This window comes from Sciurus carolinensis, chromosome 1 (genome assembly GCF_902686445.1).
Source record: "Sciurus carolinensis chromosome 1, mSciCar1.2, whole genome shotgun sequence".
In the NCBI taxonomy this organism is placed as follows: Eukaryota; Metazoa; Chordata; class Mammalia; order Rodentia; family Sciuridae; genus Sciurus; species Sciurus carolinensis.
The window spans coordinates 89,741,181-89,757,472 of NC_062213.1; the positions used below are offsets into that span (position 1 = coordinate 89,741,181).

Here is a 16,292-nt window from a genome sequence, read left to right on the forward strand (position 1 = left end):
GTTCAGGAGGTCTGGGAAGAATAACAGCTGACAGTACATGTTGTGTGGGATTATCTATTTTAATGAAACTCAATATTTATATATTTACAAAAAAAAAGGGAAAAAACAAAAATAGATGTTACAGCTTAATAAAAAGTACAGTTGGGCACTGTGGGCTAGAGATGGGATACCCACCTGGCAGCAAGCCCACCCTAATGTGCCATCTGAGGACCTAAAAAGGGCAGTGGGAAGGAGATAGCAGGCTCAGCCCAGAAAACCCCATTGTCCTCCTTGGGGTTCACTGTAGTTTGATCCTGATGTTCATCCTTTTATGTTCCCCTTGCTGGTCCAGAAGGTGGTTAAGTGCAGTGGTTGGGAGTGGGGGGCAGGGGCAAGAGTGGGAACCAAGGAGATACAGGGCAGGATGGGAAGGGAAGAGACATCCTGAAGAAGGGTAAATTAGAGCCGGTGACTCTGGATAGGAACAGGAAGCCTCTATTGTAATCCCAGAATCTTGCAGGGGTAGGGAAGAAGGAGGAAATGGGGAAGAGGGAGATGAGGGGAGGCCACTTGTTTATTTCTTCCTGTCTCTTCTGGACAGTTCTACTCCTTTATGTTAACCACAAATTGAGACAGGCCCAGTTCAGAGGTTCCAGTGACAAACTAGTGGTTTGTTCCCAGTGGGACAAATGATATAGGAAGTGAAGTGCAGAGCTGGCAGGGGAAGCTGGAGTTCTCCTTAGTAAGACACAGCTCCTGGCTCTCGCGGAACAATGAAAAGGACATCAGCTTTGGCATTGACGCAGTAGGTGACGATGAGAGAGAAGAGAAGGATGCCGAACCCCACCATCAGTGTGATAAGCTGCGAGGTAAGGGAAGGAGAAATGGCTTATCAGAACTCAATGCAATTTTGGATAATTGGGAAGACAGGATGGCTGAATTCTGGCACTGGAATCCAGGCACCAAGTATGGCAACATCTTCCCAATCTGCACTTAACTTCCCTTATTTGAAGAGAGAAGTATTTCTGTTCTTGCTTTCATCTTGCATTACTTAGATTTTAAGTATCTTGAAGGCAGGACCCATAGCTTTGATTCTTTCCTGATGCTTATATTACTGATTTACTAATGACACAGGCTCAAATCTGGCTCATCCCAGCTGTGCCAGATGGGAGTGGGAGCTATGAAAGAACTTATGGGATACATGGGGTTCTCTCAAACTAATGGTGAAGGAAGAGTGGTCTCTCAACAGGACAGATTTACAGCATTTGCTGCAGATCTGGGGCAAATGGGAAATGGAAAGGGGTACAAGACAAGAGACAACAGAAAAAAGTAAAATATATCTCTGCCACTTCCCTTCTGGTCCCATCTCACCTCAAGCTCTTTGCTGGCAATGAGGAATATCCGGGCATGGATATCTTTCCAGCGGCTCTCAGTCCATGTGGAATATTCAGTGGAGCTCCATTGACTCAGTTCAAAGGCAGGAGACAAAGCCCTGGCCAGTCGTGCCGTGGAACGCACACACCGGGGGAGCCGATCTGTCTCATTGGAATTCAAAGGGCCCTGAACCCATGAGTACTCATATAGCTGCAGAGGAAAATGGGCCACAACACAGGGCTAGGATGATCCTTCTACTCCCTCCCCATCAGCGCCACACTCCAACTCACTAACTGGCTGCAGTCTCTTTACCCTTTAAGTAGTTCAATTTTATCTAGGCTACTGCCTCTTCAACACTCAGGTTCATAGGGCTGCATCCCTCCACCTCTCCATCCCAATCCCCTAGGTCCATCTGGGTTTAGGAGACCCTCCAGTTTTCCCAAGGAAAAGAGTCCCGAGGTACTTCCGACACCCACCACCACTCACATCCTTGTTTTCATTTGGAACTTTACTTGGATCCTGGCACTGCTCTCGGGTGAGGTCGATCACCTTGCCAGTCAAATTTGCCAAGGCATACTGCACAACATAAGTGGCATTGGTGGGGCTGGAGACAGCGATGTAATGTTGAAGAGGCCCATCGCCTTGCAGGCCATAGGGAAGGGAGGATTTGATGGGTGGAAGAGGGGGTGAGAGTAGGCAGAAATAAGAAGAGCCCCAAATTGGCAGGAGCCAGAAAAGACATTTAAGAATAAAGGATTCAACAAACATCAAGAGAAAGAAATAGGGGAAAAGAAAAAGAGAAAAAAGAATAAAGATTAATCCAAAATGATGCCTTTTTTTTAATACCTTTCATCAGGTAAGGGTCCCTCTTCCCACATCAGATGCTTACCCAAGTAGGCCCTAAGGTCCTGTCTGAGGATAGACTGGAACCATGAATTGTTGGCTCTAACCAGGAACCCATATAGCAGGCGAGTGACCTAAGATTAAAACAGCAAAAAGAGAAAAACAAAACAAAAAACAACCCTGTGACTTGGAACAAGCCCAGGGAAAGAATTAGTAGAGATCAGTCATGGGGCAGGAGCCAGACTGGGGTTGGGAGACAGTAGTAGGGACACAAGGTTGCAGATGAAGCCCACCCAAGAGTTTTCTGGGCTATCATCCTTCCCAGCACCAACAGGCATGCTGAATTCCCAAAATTAGAAGGTTAGGCAAGGAACATAAAGGATGGGTATAGCCTGCTATGTAAACACAGACAGAAAGAAGTAGGGGCCCATTTGCTCTCACCGTGTGGGGATCAGCCTGAATTGTGTTGCTGAAGTTGGATCCCCCTGCAAGTTCGTACAGGGCACGTGCCAGCACTGTGGCCACATTCGCCAGGGCCTGAAGTGGGTGAGGGGAGTGGCTGAACGGCTCACCTCTTATATCCTCAAGTGTCAACATTCTAACCATATTTATTTGCTGTGTTCACCATGTTCCCACCCAACTTGGGTCAGTACTACCTTGGCAGTTTCTGTCACAAAGTTCAAGTCTTCTTCAGGGCTCTGCCACTCAGGATAACTCATGTTGATATTCTCAGCAGTGTCATAAATGCTCTGGTAATATCTGTCAGAAAAGTCAGCACAAGTCTTGGCTCTATCGACCAGCACCTTGCTCCTTTCCTATTCAAATACCCCTAGGCTTCAACTTGGTGTCTTATGTTTCATTATTGAGGAAGAGAGAAAATTAGGATTCACAGTCAAAAACAGTGTGGAGAATGGGGAGGTAGGAGTAAAGGTAAGAGTGGTAGAATACAAAGACAAGGTTAAAAAAAAAAAAAAACCTGAGATCTTTAATCACAGGAGGCTCTTCTAATATCATTTGGGTTGGAGACACAGGAGGTTGGCTAAAAAGGTGTCCAGAGATTTCTGCCACACACCATCAGAACAATTGTGTGACTATTTCCATAAACATTTCTATTGATGGTGGCTGGAGTGAAGGGTAGATTAGCAGGTACTAGGATCAGGAATGGCCCAGATATATATAAACACACTGATATATATAATCACTGATACATATAACATGGCAAAATAAATAATCACCATGACGGTCCTTGGGAAACTCTAAGGAATTAGATTTTAAAAGGGAGGCCAGGAGAAGAGAGCTCTCAGCCTTTACCACTAATAAATCCCTGCCCCAGGCAAGCCAGACACATAATCGAGTTCAAAATGTGTTCAAATGATGAATCCAACCTCACTCCAAATTGACGCCAAGGAAAGATAATGAAGAAGATAGCTGACAATAGAACTGTCATTCTCCTGAATGAATGTTAAGAAGGGCTTATTTCGATGGCTTGGAGAACCAGAGCTTAAGCATTTTTACTTTCTCTGTGACCTGAGAAAGGCTGGTGAGGTAGCAATCCAGTCTGTATGAGAAGTTTCCTGTTATCCCTGGCCTCAAGTTAGGGACAGTTTGAGGATACCCAGAACCAAGAAAGAGGAAACTAATAGCATCTCACTTCTTATCTCTGGAACCCTCAGCACAATAATCATGTGCAACTACCATACGGCATGAACATGTTCTATTTCACAGAATATGAGTACTATTTGTGGTACCCTTGGGCAGCCTGACACAGGGACACCACTCTGTACTCCAGCTAAGGAACACTCCCATCCTTCCCATGCTCGTTTGAGATGATGCCCTCTGCTGGTCACCCTGGGGAACTCAGGCCCCAGAAGAACCTGGAGAAGGAACCATAACAGACAATGACTATCAGAAAAGGGTTAAGGTGGAAGGTGTTTATCTAAGACCCACCTCAAGTCAATGAGGATGCTAGGTCTGATGTAAACAAGACACTAAGCAAAGAACACAAACTGCCTGGAGGTTTTGGAGAGGATGTTGTGTGGGAGAGAGGAGATGGTGCCCTTTCTTCCAGACTGCAAAAAGATTCCAGTTCAGAAGGAATAAGGTGTGGGGTCAGGTAACTCTTACTGGTTATGGAAGAAATGAGAGTGGTCAGCCAGAACAACACCAGAGATATTTCGAGCTCGAAGAAATCGCTGCAAAGAAGAGGGTGGTAGCGCTTGGGACTGATTCAGCCTCCTCAGGATGATATCAGGGACTCCAGTACCACTCTTCTCCAGTATGGTCAGGAGGTCCTCCACCTGAGGGACAAAGGAGACTGACTGAGGGGACACAGGGATGGGAAGTGGGAGAATTGCTTGTGTGGAGAGCTGCTCCATGCTCTCCTAGACCTATGGTCCTTAAACCTTTTGGAACTAAGGCTCTCTGAATTTCATATGGTTCTCATCTTTTTTTTTTTTTTTTAAGTAGTAGTGGGGATAGAACACAGAGGCATTCTACCTCTGACCTACATTCCAGTCCTCCCTCTCTCCCTTCCTCCCTCTCCCCTCCCTTCTCTACCCACTCCTTCTCTACCTCCCTCCCCCCTTCCTCTCTACCTCCCTCCCATCCTCCCTTTCTCTCTTTTTTTTTTGAGACAGGGTCTAAGTTGCTCAGGCTGGCCTTGGAACTTGTGATCATCCTGCTCAGCCTCCCAAGTCACTGGGATTACAGGTGTGTGCCACCATGCCCAGCTCCACCAATATTTTTTACACTTAGGAAACTAGGGCAGAGAGAAGGTCCCTATATTTTCCCACATTTATAGGTAAACCCTATTCTCCTCAGGACTCTTGCCTTATCCTCAGTAAATATTTCACTTATTATTTGTTGTGCAGAATTGGAGGGGGCAAATCATAAAAAAACTTCCAAGTGCCACAGGAGGCCAGAGAAGGAACGATATATATGCTAAAGTAGCAGGAACAGGATTGCATGGTACAAAGCAGGTTTAAAGCTAGACCTGCTACAGAGGAAGGGTCTGGAACAAGTAGTGAAGAAAATGGAGGACAATCTGGGCAGGAATTTTCAGAGGCAGGGTGGCCTCTGGACACTTGAATACTCAAGGTAGCAAGGAGAGAAGGGAGCTAGTGTTTCACTTGTCCTAGGTGGGCAGTGGTAGTTTGCTAGGCACCAAATGATTAGAGAACTACTGATTTCAGGAAACCAAACAGATGTCACTGAGCCTGCAATTTTTCCTAACAAGAAATAAGAACTGTGTTGTTCATCCTTTAGACAACACCCAGGCTAACTTTTTTTTTTTTTTTTTTTGCAGTGCTGGGGATTGAACCCAGGGCCTTGTGCATGCAAGGTAAGCACTCTACCAACTGAGCTATATCCCCAGCCCTCCAGGCTAACTCTTTTTTGTAATCTAACTCACAGACCCCAGGGTTAGTGGAGACAGGGCAGAGGTTGGAATGTGGGGTTCATATTCTGAGCTGTTGGGTTACCTGGTTCCGCACAGACTCATTTTTCTGAGACATGGGATCTGTGTGCATCCAGAGCTCTGCAGAAGTTCTTAATGCCACCTGGAAGAAGGATAAAGAAGCAACATTTACAGTCAGTCTCCAGTTCTAGCCCATGCCTGAGGAAAAGGAGTCAGAGAAAGAGGAGGGTGGTATCTTTAGCAAGAATGACAACAGAGGAAGAACGGGGGTGAAAGAATGAGATGCACACCTGTCCCAGCTCCACAAATGAGTCAATATTCTCTAATTGCACAGGAAACTTGCCCTTCTCCATATCGTAGACCATTCTTGAGCTACCGATATAGTCAAACGTTTCCTGAGGGTTGGAGATGGGTAGGAAAGGGAACAAAAATTTTAAAGGGTTAGGGCAGCCTCAAGGAAAGCCGGAACATCAAAGTTATAGACAGGATGGCTCCTCTATCTTCCAGCTATGACTGTCTCTCACGTGTGTGTATCAGAGGACTTCTCAAGTCTAGAAAAAATGGGGAAAGTAGCCTTTCCAAAGGTCTTTTTTTTAAAAAAAACAAAACAACAACAAAAAACATTATCTGTTAGGAGTCCTTCTCTACTTCTACTAACTCAGCCTCATCTGCCATCCTCTTATGCCAGGGTCAGGCTGTGGTGCCAGTAGGGACCAGCAGGATGTCACAAAGGGACAATAAAAGTAAAAGGAAGTCTCAAATAGGTCTTATCAATGGGGAATGGAAGGGGTTGGTAACACATCAAATTTAGGGCATAGAGGCTTCCTAAAATAGAGAACTTCAAAGGGGAGATACAAAGAAACATCTAAAAGCTCTGTACTGATTAACGAAAGAGTCAAATGCTGAGGCTTTTCTCCCCAAATAATAGCCACTCCCACCTTTGCCATCCACCTCCTTCCCTGCCGTGCAACCCCAGGAAAAAAGTCCTTACCCCTTGAAAGAAGACAAACATGACATTGTGTGGCAAGGTAGTCACATCAGGTGCCTTTTGCAAAGCTTCAGCTGCAGCCAGCTGGGTGACGAAGGAGGCAACAGCACTTTCAGCTCCTGGAGCCACATTCCAGAAAAAGGAACGGCTGTCCAGCTGAGTTCAGAGGCAAGAAACAGGGGAGGCACACTTTTAAACTGGAAATTAGGATCAGGCCCCAAATCCCCTCTCCTGCCCAACCAAGAGAATATGCACGTGTTGTGGAAATGGATAGCACCCAGGAGTCCCTCGACCCCTCTCCAATGTAGCAACTCAGAAATTGGATAATGCCTAATAAAGGCTTGTAGACTGAACCTGGGGCAATTCTACCACTGAGTTATATCCTCAGCCCTTTTTATTATTTGAGACAGGACCTTGCTAAGTTGCTGAGGCTGGCCTCGAATTTGTGATTCTTCTGCCTTAGGCTCCCATGTTGCTGGAAGTACAGGTCTGTGTTGCTACATTGGACCCTGCCAGCTCTTTCTGTGCCAGCCCTGCCCATGCTGATCAGGGGCCAACACTTACCCGGGTGGCAGCAACCACAACCCTGTCATGAGGAGCTAATGCCCCAGATGTATTTATAGGCCTAAGCATGCTCCAGACGTTGTAGTCAGACAGGGGGTCACAGACGATTTCTGAGCAGGACACAAACAACAAGAGATCAATAGAACTAAGGGAGAGAGCAGCTATAAAGACCTGTAAGACCTCTCTGACTACAGCCCTGTGAACTCTGTGGGTTATTTTCTTTGCCTCCAACTGTTCCAGATTAGTTTCTTTGCTGTCATCTACTTCAGGTACAAACTACTAAAATGTTCAAAATTGTTGCTACTTCTTCCACGCGGTGCTTGCTGCCTGTGCCATGGTCTTGCCAACATTCCCTGAACAGGCCCTTTTGCCCCCACCACAGTACACCCAACATGACAGGTTCTACCTGGGTTGATACTGAAGGTGCTCTGGATGAAGCTGCGCCGCATGCAGGTGGCAGTGCTGATGACAGCGTGCATGTGTGAGAAGAGCTGCATAGCACACAGTGGGAAGGTCGGTGCTGAGCCATTCTGACTCAGGTTGTGATCTTGATAGCACTGGAAGGAGAGATGGACTCAACTCAGCAGCTGTGGAGCCCCTCCCTAACTTCCCAGAAAGAGGAAGGCCTGGCTTCATCCTTAAGCCCCTCTCTTTTGGGAGACATCTGCCCCTGAACTACAGGTGTCCTGGTACAACCACAGGATCTATAGGTTGAAGAAGAAAAACTCCTCAATAGATGCAAAGAGACACAGATTCAATGACCTCAATGGAGGAGATAAACTTATCCAATCCTAAATGGCCTGGTTCAATCTGGAGCTGCAGCCACTATTCTTTGTGTGGTGTGTGGTGTGTGTGTGTGCAGGAGGGTACTGAGGTGTGAACTCAGGGGCACTTTACCATGGAGCTATATCCCCAGCTCTTTTTATTCTGAGACAGGATCTCACTACGTTGCTGAGGGTCTTGCTAAATTGCAGAAGCTGGTCTTGAATTTGTAATCCTCCTGCCTCAGCCTCCTGAGTAGGTGGGATTATAGGCATACACTATTGTCCCTGGTTATTCAGCTAGTTTTTTTTTTTTTTTTTTTTTTTTTGGTACCAGGGATTTAACCTATGGGGTTTACCAATGAGCCACATTCCTAACCCTTTTTTATATTTTACTTAGAGAAAGGGTTTTGCTAAGTTGCTCATGGCCTCACTTAATTGCTAAGACTGGGCTTTAAACTCATGATTCTCCTGCCTCAGCCTCCTCAGCCACTGGGATTACAGGCATGCCTCAGCCTCCTCAGCCACTGGGATTACAGGCATGCACCACTGCACCCAGTGAAGACATTATTGAACTGATTGAACTGAGTCTTTTAATTTATACAGTGCCCCTTTGATCTGGTTCTCTCTCTCTCTCCTCTCTCTCTCTCTCTCTCTCTCTCTCTCTCTCTCTCTCCCTTCTCTCTCCCCTCTCTCTGTTTTTTTTTTTTTCTTTTTTTGGTAGCACGGATTGAACCCAGGGGCATTTAACCATTTAGTCCCATCCCCAGCTCTTTTTAAAATTTTTTATTTTGATACAGGATCTTGCTAAGTTGTTTAGGGCCTTACTAAGTTGCTAACACTGGCTTTGAACTTGTAGTCCTTCTGCCTCAGTCTCCCAAGTCATTGGGATTACAGTTGTGAATCCAGCTTATCTGGTTCTTAACTAGGGCCTTGTTTCATATTATTCTTTCAAATATTCCTTATCTTTTCTTCTAGTCTAAAAGTTGTTAATGCTGTGATATCAGACAGGAGAGAAATGGATAAACTTCTTGGTTCTTTTTTGCAGCAACTATTTTTCAAGGTGTGTACCGATAAAATGAACCTCCACCTAAAAAGAAGAGCCTAAAAAATAATCCTCTTTCTCATTAGAATTGCTAGGAGCTGCTAGAGTCATTACCTGCTTGATGACCTTAGTTTCATTTTCATCTTCAAGAAGAAAGATAGGGAAACTGAAGTCTTCATATGCCAAGCCATTGCCCAGATTGTTCCACAGAACTTCTTTGCAATGAGCAAACTCTGACCCATAGGAGTTGGAGTAAATACCTGAAGGGAAGAAGCAGGGTGGGGTGAAATAGGGTTTAGAATCAGGTTAGGGAGGAGGGTTAGGACATCGGAGTGGATTAAAAGTTCAAAAAGAGACAATAACTCAAGGAAACAACAATGAATCTGTCATTGCCCACACTAAAATAGACACACTGGTATCAGGGAACTTTAGGCTGGTAGATGAGCGATCTAAGCATGTGACAAGAGAGGATGATGGAAGGTAAGTGGAAGTAGGGGAAGGAGGAGAGGGAAGGGACAAGTGGCAAAGACAAAGAAACACTATCTTCTTTTCGGGAGTCAGATGCTCATGATACACACAGATGGAGACCAGAAACCCCCTCCCAGCACTGCCACAGAGACTTGAGACTGAAGCAACAATGAACCTTGGGTGACAGAAAGCTCTCCTGAGGCTCTTACCAAACCCATCATTTGGGCACTGCACACTAGGAGAGAAGTCCGGGGTAGGACGGGGCTTGGCCAAGGTCACTGCAAGACCAGCAATTCGGCTGGTTCTCCCCTTCAGCTTCTCCATTACATCCCTCAAATAAGAGAAGAAATGCCATGAAAGGAAACGGGAAGGTAGTAGACATTCCAATATCCTTTTCCCAGGATGGAAATGAATGGAGAATAAAGGGATCCAAATTCAAACCACTTCTTCCCTTTTTGGCCTTGAATCTCTCAATCTAGACTATGGTCCAATATGCATTTGGGGACTAATCTCACCTACCTTGGGCACTTCTTCCTCTCTGAAATCCTTTCCCACTAGAGCTCTACTTTTAAGGGCATTAAGGTGATTCCCTTTGGTAGGGCAGCCTCACAAATACAAGGGCTATTTACTGAATCTTTCTTTCTCTTGATCTATTTTTCCAGTAGTCATATCCAGTTCTTACCTGGTAAAGAGTTTGCCCTCTAGCAGAACCATGTAAGGGGGGTTAGGGCCATCTGTCAACACCCACTGCAGGTCCTCTTCTTTCTCCACTACATGGATAACCCCTGTGTCTCCACTAATTGAAGCTGCCAGGAGAGAATGGATCAAACTAAAACTCACACAGTTGATAATTCTGACTACCTTACTGATTTTGCAGATCTGTTATCCCTAAAGATGTTACAACGTGTTTGAGTGAATACAGCCACCTCTGGATTTCAACTGAAGAACTGAATTGCTCCAGTTCATCTGAAGAAAGTAATGGAGGACAAAAGAGCTCAAAAGGAGTCACTAGGAGTCTTATTCATTAAACAACAGAAAGACTCTGATCATTTTTTGCCCAATTCCAACAACCTCATTTAGCCACATACATAAGATTCTAGAAAAGTAGATATTCAAGTTTTTAAACATGTCTCCAGAAATGTCAGATTTTAGATCTGTAGCTTAGACTTCTGGTTTGGAAGGGATTTTTTTTTTTTTTTTAAACTGGGAACTGATCCCAGGGTGCTTTACCATTGAGCTACATCCTTAGTCCTATTTTTATTTTTAGACAGGGTCTCACAATTGCTGAGGGGCTTGCTAAATTGCTGAGGCTGGTCTTGAACTTGCGATTCTCCTGCCTCAGCCTCCCAAATTGCTGATATTACAGACAGGAACCACCATGACGGTTTTTTGTTTTTGTTTTTTTTCCCCCTGGTGGTGCTGGGGATCAAATGCAGGGCCTCATGCATGCTAGGCAAGCATTCTATCACTGAGCTACAACCCAGTCTGGATCTCTAGCTTTGAATCTTCTTTTGATAAAATGTGTAGATTCAATTGGCTTCAGTAGCCTTCCTGGATCACCATTTCCTTGCACTATTTTGCAGATGACTTTCACTTGCTCCTGGCCAGTTTTAGGTGAGGTTTTTGTTTTTGTTTGTTTTTTGGTACTGGGGATTGGATCCAGGGGCGCTTGAACCTACTGAATCACATCCCCAGTCTTTTTCATTTTTTATTTTGAGATAGGTTCTCACTAAGTTGCTAAGAGCATCACTAAATTGCTGAGGCTAGCTTTGAACTTTTGATTCTCTGGGCCTCAGCCTCCCAAGCTGCTGGGATTATATCAGATGAGGTTAATCAAGAATAGAACTTCCCAATTAACAGGTCTTGAATGGATAAGCAATGTGCTGATATTGAGCTGGGCATGGTGCCACGCATCTGTAATGCCAGCAGATCAGGAGGCTGAGGTAGGAGGATCATAAGTTCAAAGGCAGCCTCAGCAACCTAGTGAGGCCCTAAGTAACTCACGGAGATCCTGTCTCTAAATAAAATAGAAAAAGGGCTGGGGATGTGGCTCTGTGGTTAAGCATCCTGGGTTCAATCCCTGGTACAAAAATAAATTAATAAATAAATAAACAAATAAATGTTGATTGCCTTCCTTCCTGGGAATCCAGGGTGTCCGTAGGTTGGTCACCAGCAGCCAGAAGATATCTCATTGTTTACTCCAAGATGTTCTACATAAAAAGCCATTTGTATATATGCTAAGATGCCATACCAATAACATTTCTATGCATCTCATGATGTGACAAATATTGGGAAGCACTGCTCTAGAGGAATGATGATCCATAGTCCAGAATGCCTGAAATTCTTCATCATTCAAGGCATTTGGTAATACCCTTCAAGTCTCTAGGGATCCACGTAGAGACATCCTAGGGTCTACCTGGCAGTCTTTTCCCCACTGAAGACTGGATGTGTTAGTCATAAATTATTTGCAGTAGTTCTTAGCCCTGACTATGTAATAGAACCATTTTGGAAGTTCTTTTTTTTTTTTTTTTTTTTTTTTTGCGCAGTTGCTGAGGACTGATCCCAGAATTTCATGCATGCTAACTGAGCACAGTCTACCAATGAGCAATACAACACAATTCCTGGAGTTTTAAAAAATATAGATGCTTACCTCAGATCTTCTAAATTAATATTGCTGAAGGTAAGGCCCAGATACATGTGTTTTCAAAACACACCACATTTAGTTCTTTACTATTCACAGCTAAGCATGAGAACTACGCTTCTAGACCAAGGTACAAAAATACTATAACCTGGTAGAAGACAAAAACCATAAGCACTTCCCAACTGCTAGCCAGGCAGGATTTTTCTCCCATGAGATATGACAAAATCTAAATAAGAAGGCAGAGTCCCCATAATTCAACTATGACTTATATATAATAAATACTTATCAAGTTCATATCAATGGTGATAATAGTAAAATATGGAGAAATACCAGAGTTTGGAACAACTTCAGTTAGTATCCAGATACCAATAGAAGTTCTACGTAAAACAAAAACTAAAAACAAATCAAACAAAAACAGTTCTTGCCATAGCACTTAGAACATGGTAGAAGGAAAAGCTGGTATAAATTTAAAAATACGTAACTTCAGATCCACGGAGGACAGAAAGGAGACAAACTATAATACTGGACTAAAGAAACCTAGATTCTAATCTGGGTTCCAACTGTGTAGTCTTAAGTAACTTGCTGACTCTCTGGACCTTTAGCAAGGAACAACTTTTCTACCCCTACTCACACAATGGGGATAAAGGAAGGGAGGGAAGGAGAAGAAACTTACACATAAGCTTCCTCTGAGTGCTCTAAGGGTCCAATAGAAGCAGGTCATAATAATCAGAAAATCAAATCTGGATCTCACTTTTTCTCCTTAATTATGCTAGCGAATCTAATTAAAGAGGGGATAGCTTGCTAAGAACACACAGACACTATGAAATACGACTTAGAAATAACTAGGTTGAAAAGGAAATAAGATCTTAATGAGGAAGTGGCCAGAGTCCAACTCCTCCCTTTGTTTCTCTGTGTCGGCCCTTAGCTTTATCTCTAGAAGTTGCTGCTATGCTTCCCACAGAGCTGCTTAAAGAACATGCAGAATGACTCACTTCCAAAGGGGATTTCTGAGTCCAGCTCCAGGATGATGAGGTCCTGGGCCTTTGCACTTACAGTGGAGGTTCTAGCAAGTTCAGCACTCTGATCTCAGCCCATTATGGACCTAGCTGTCCTTCATCCACAAACCCAGTTTAGAAACTAAATCCAACAAAAACTTTATTTGGGACTGTTTGGAACCAAGCAAGTCATTCCCAGAATTTCCTGTAGCAGGGACATGGTGCAATTAACTGTTAAGTTTAGCTCAGGGAAGGACAGGTAGAAAAGTACAAACTGCCTCCCTGAACAAGTTCCTTACTTCCTAGTAACTCAGTTTCCTTTTACCAAATTGGAAGGTTTCAGGCAATCACACAGCTCTGTTGAGACCATGCTGTTTATTTAGCAACATTAATAAACATCTACAACAAACTTTGACTTTCAGCTTTGTGCAAGACTATTCCAACCATTATTACAGAGGTAAACTGAAAGTCAGAGGTGAGCAATTTGATTTTGAAGAAACAAAGATCAGACCATAAGCTTCCTGCCAACCTGCAAAACTATATTTTCTAAAATTTTTTTTTTAGTTGTAGATGGACACAATACCCTTATTTTATTTATTTATTTCTGTGTGGTACTGAGGATCAAACCCAGTGCCTTACAGATGCTAGGCAATTGCACCACCACTGAATCACAACCCCAGTCCCTGCAAAATTATATTCTAACAGAGTTACTGAAAGACCAAAATCTGAAGATAGTGGCTTAAGCAGCAATAAAAGGATTCAGCTTTCAGATCACAACTTTGTTTCATTGTGATTTTTATAGCTTCTAGAACCATAGTGTCATAGTTTGGAACACATTTACAAAGCAGAAAGATAAATCTGAATGCTAGGGCTGGGAATGGAGCTCAGTGGTAGAACACTTGCCTAGCATACATGAGGTCCTAGGTTTGATCCCAGAAATGGCAACAACAAAAAATTCAAATGCTTCATTAATTCCACTTACAACTATTTGGCATTTTCAGTGCTTTCTCTTCAGCTAGTTCACTGCCTTTCAGAAGCTCATTTTGGTTCCAAAATGATCAGAGTACATATGATGAATGAATTCCCTAATTTTTCTCCTTAGAAAACAGTACAGTGTAGCATGTGTGGTGGCACATGCCTATAACCCAGTGACTTGGGATGCTGAGGCAGGAGGATTGTAAATTTGAGGCAACTTAGCAAGATCCGGTCTAAAATAAAAAATAAAAAGGGCTGGGGATATAGCCCACAGTAAAGTGCCCCTGGGTTCAATCCCTAACCCAAAAAAGAAAAAGAAAACAATATGGTTGGATGATTAAGTTGGATGACTAAACCAGAGTCCTGGTTTAGAACCTGGACCACCATTGTTCAAATTTTAGCATCACTGCTTATTATCAGTATGGTATTGGGAAAGTTACTCAATTTTTCTAAATCTCAGTTATATCATTTGTAAAATGGCAATAACAGGGGTTGTGGAGGTTAAATGAGATGCAAGTGTAAAAAGGTTGGCATGTAACATTTACGAATTTTAGCTCTTATTAACCATCTTGTCTGGTTTGACAGATGGCTTTCTATGACCTCCTATCACATAATCAAATGCGAGTATCAAGACGCCTAACTAAGCAGGACAGGAATCTTTCTTGGTATCCAGGGCACAAACTGAAATATCAGTGATCACAAACATAAATCCCAATCTCAACTCACACTGGCAGCCAATCTGATGAGTGGCATTGAGCAGACGGACACAGGGAGCTGTTTTATTTAAGGGGATGTAGATCTTCCTCTCCACTGAATTTCCCCTGCACAAACCTAATCAAAAGATAAAAAATTTTTAAAAAGTGTCAGAAGAAATCAAGAGACACTAGAACTAATTTCTATCATGTCATTAGCTTGATTTGTGACTTGGATAAATCATTTAATATCATACTTTTAAAAATGGGACTAATGCCAATTCTTTTCAATTCTTAGGCACATTATTGGAACAGATAAATGTTCTACAAAGTACCCACTATGTACTTTAGAATGTTATTACAAACTCCATAAAGAAAAATTAAGTGAAGCCTAAAGAGAGAAAACGTGATCTGTCAAAGGAAAGATGTTTGACATTAGAAGTGCCAGCTTCTGGTTTCATGGGCGATCACATTACTTTTCTAGCCTGTATTTATATTACTAACTAGTGAATAAAAGAGTTCTGGTCTAAGAATACAAATTATGAACAACAAGCAAAAACACCTTTCTGAGATTTTTTTTTCCAGGAGTCTAAACAAAACTGGGAGAAACCTTATGCTACACACCTGTTCAGTTAATCTAACACCAATAGGTCATTTGTGTGTTCCTACAGTGTGGGACAGCTACAGTTTCTCCTTTGGGAATCTTTAAAATCTACATGAATTTTCACGAAGGCACTGTCATGGTTTTACACAGGCAGGTCTGCATTTTGGGGATCAATCACGTAGAAAGTCATATTCCTGAAAATAAATGCATATAAGCTAACACTTATGCAAATTATAAAACATGAATTTCCTTAAATCATTACCTCACGGTCTTAAGAGTATCCATTACCTGCCTTAGTCTTTCTTTACTGATGAAAGAAACTAAGGTAAGATACATGGACGCGAGTTTATGGTAGAACCAACAGAACAAGAAATGAGGGCTCTGCCTTTTAAATGCCTGACAGTTCCTAAGAACAAGGCTCGTTTGGTCTCACAAAGTCTAAAGGCTGGGAAGGAAACTGAACTTTCACACCTGTCCCTTTTAACTGTGCGTAGGGTGGCCAGGGCTGTGAAGGAAACAAGGCATCTGGACAAAATGGGAGGGAAGTAGGCTGAAAACCCAGGAAAAGGCCGGGAAAAGGGAATGAAGCGGCACTACGTGCCGCGAGGGACAGGGATGAAGGTCCCAGCAAAGGAGGAACTTCTGTTGCGGGAACGAAAGAGAGAGAGGATTTACAGAGAGGGGGGAACAGAGGGGCAGCCGGGACCAAAAGGGAAACGCCGGCGCTTGTGGTTGGGCGGATATGGAGAGTTCCCCTTACAAAGCCGAGTTCACGGACGGGGATGCCTCACCTGTTAGTAGGACGGAGAAAGACAGAAGGCGAAAAAGAGCCAGACTTCCCAGGTCAGCCCCAGAGTGGCCCCCAGCCGTGGCCATCTTGCTTCTCAGCTGAGCGGAAGCTTGGATGTTCCTTCAGTAGAGTAGTGGCCTCTCTAGGCAGCCACTGGC

The 16,292-nt window shown here is 43.6% G+C and overlaps 1 protein-coding gene across 1 annotated transcript; it reads right to left on the reverse strand.

The window, feature by feature from the left end:
- Positions 1-19: 19 nt before the first annotated feature.
- On the reverse strand, positions 20-16,292 carry Ncstn (nicastrin). Its single transcript, XM_047542465.1, has 17 exons — positions 16,136-16,292; positions 14,775-14,879; positions 10,120-10,243; positions 9,647-9,768; positions 9,084-9,229; positions 7,570-7,720; positions 7,164-7,273; positions 6,603-6,755; positions 5,902-6,006; positions 5,676-5,753; positions 4,321-4,493; positions 2,853-2,955; positions 2,638-2,733; positions 2,243-2,330; positions 1,840-1,994; positions 1,351-1,563; positions 20-841 (listed from the first exon to the last, which is right to left on the reverse strand). The coding sequence occupies exons 1-17, from the start codon at positions 16,218-16,220 to the stop codon at positions 719-721; spliced, it is 2,130 nt and encodes a 709-aa protein (XP_047398421.1). The 5' UTR covers positions 16,221-16,292; the 3' UTR covers positions 20-718.

Excerpts from the sequence above, each read along its gene's own strand:
- Ncstn (XM_047542465.1), bottom strand. The coding sequence starts at position 16,220 with ATGGCCACGGCTGGGGGCCACTCTGGGGCTGACCTGGGAAGTCTGGCT. Across the intron at positions 7,274-7,569 it reads CACCTTCAGTATCAACCCAG|AAATCGTCTGTGACCCCCTG; the intron begins GTAGAACCTGTC and ends TGTCCTGCTCAG. Across the intron at positions 1,995-2,242 it reads GGACCTTAGGGCCTACTTGG|GCGATGGGCCTCTTCAACAT; the intron begins GTAAGCATCTGA and ends ATGGCCTGCAAG.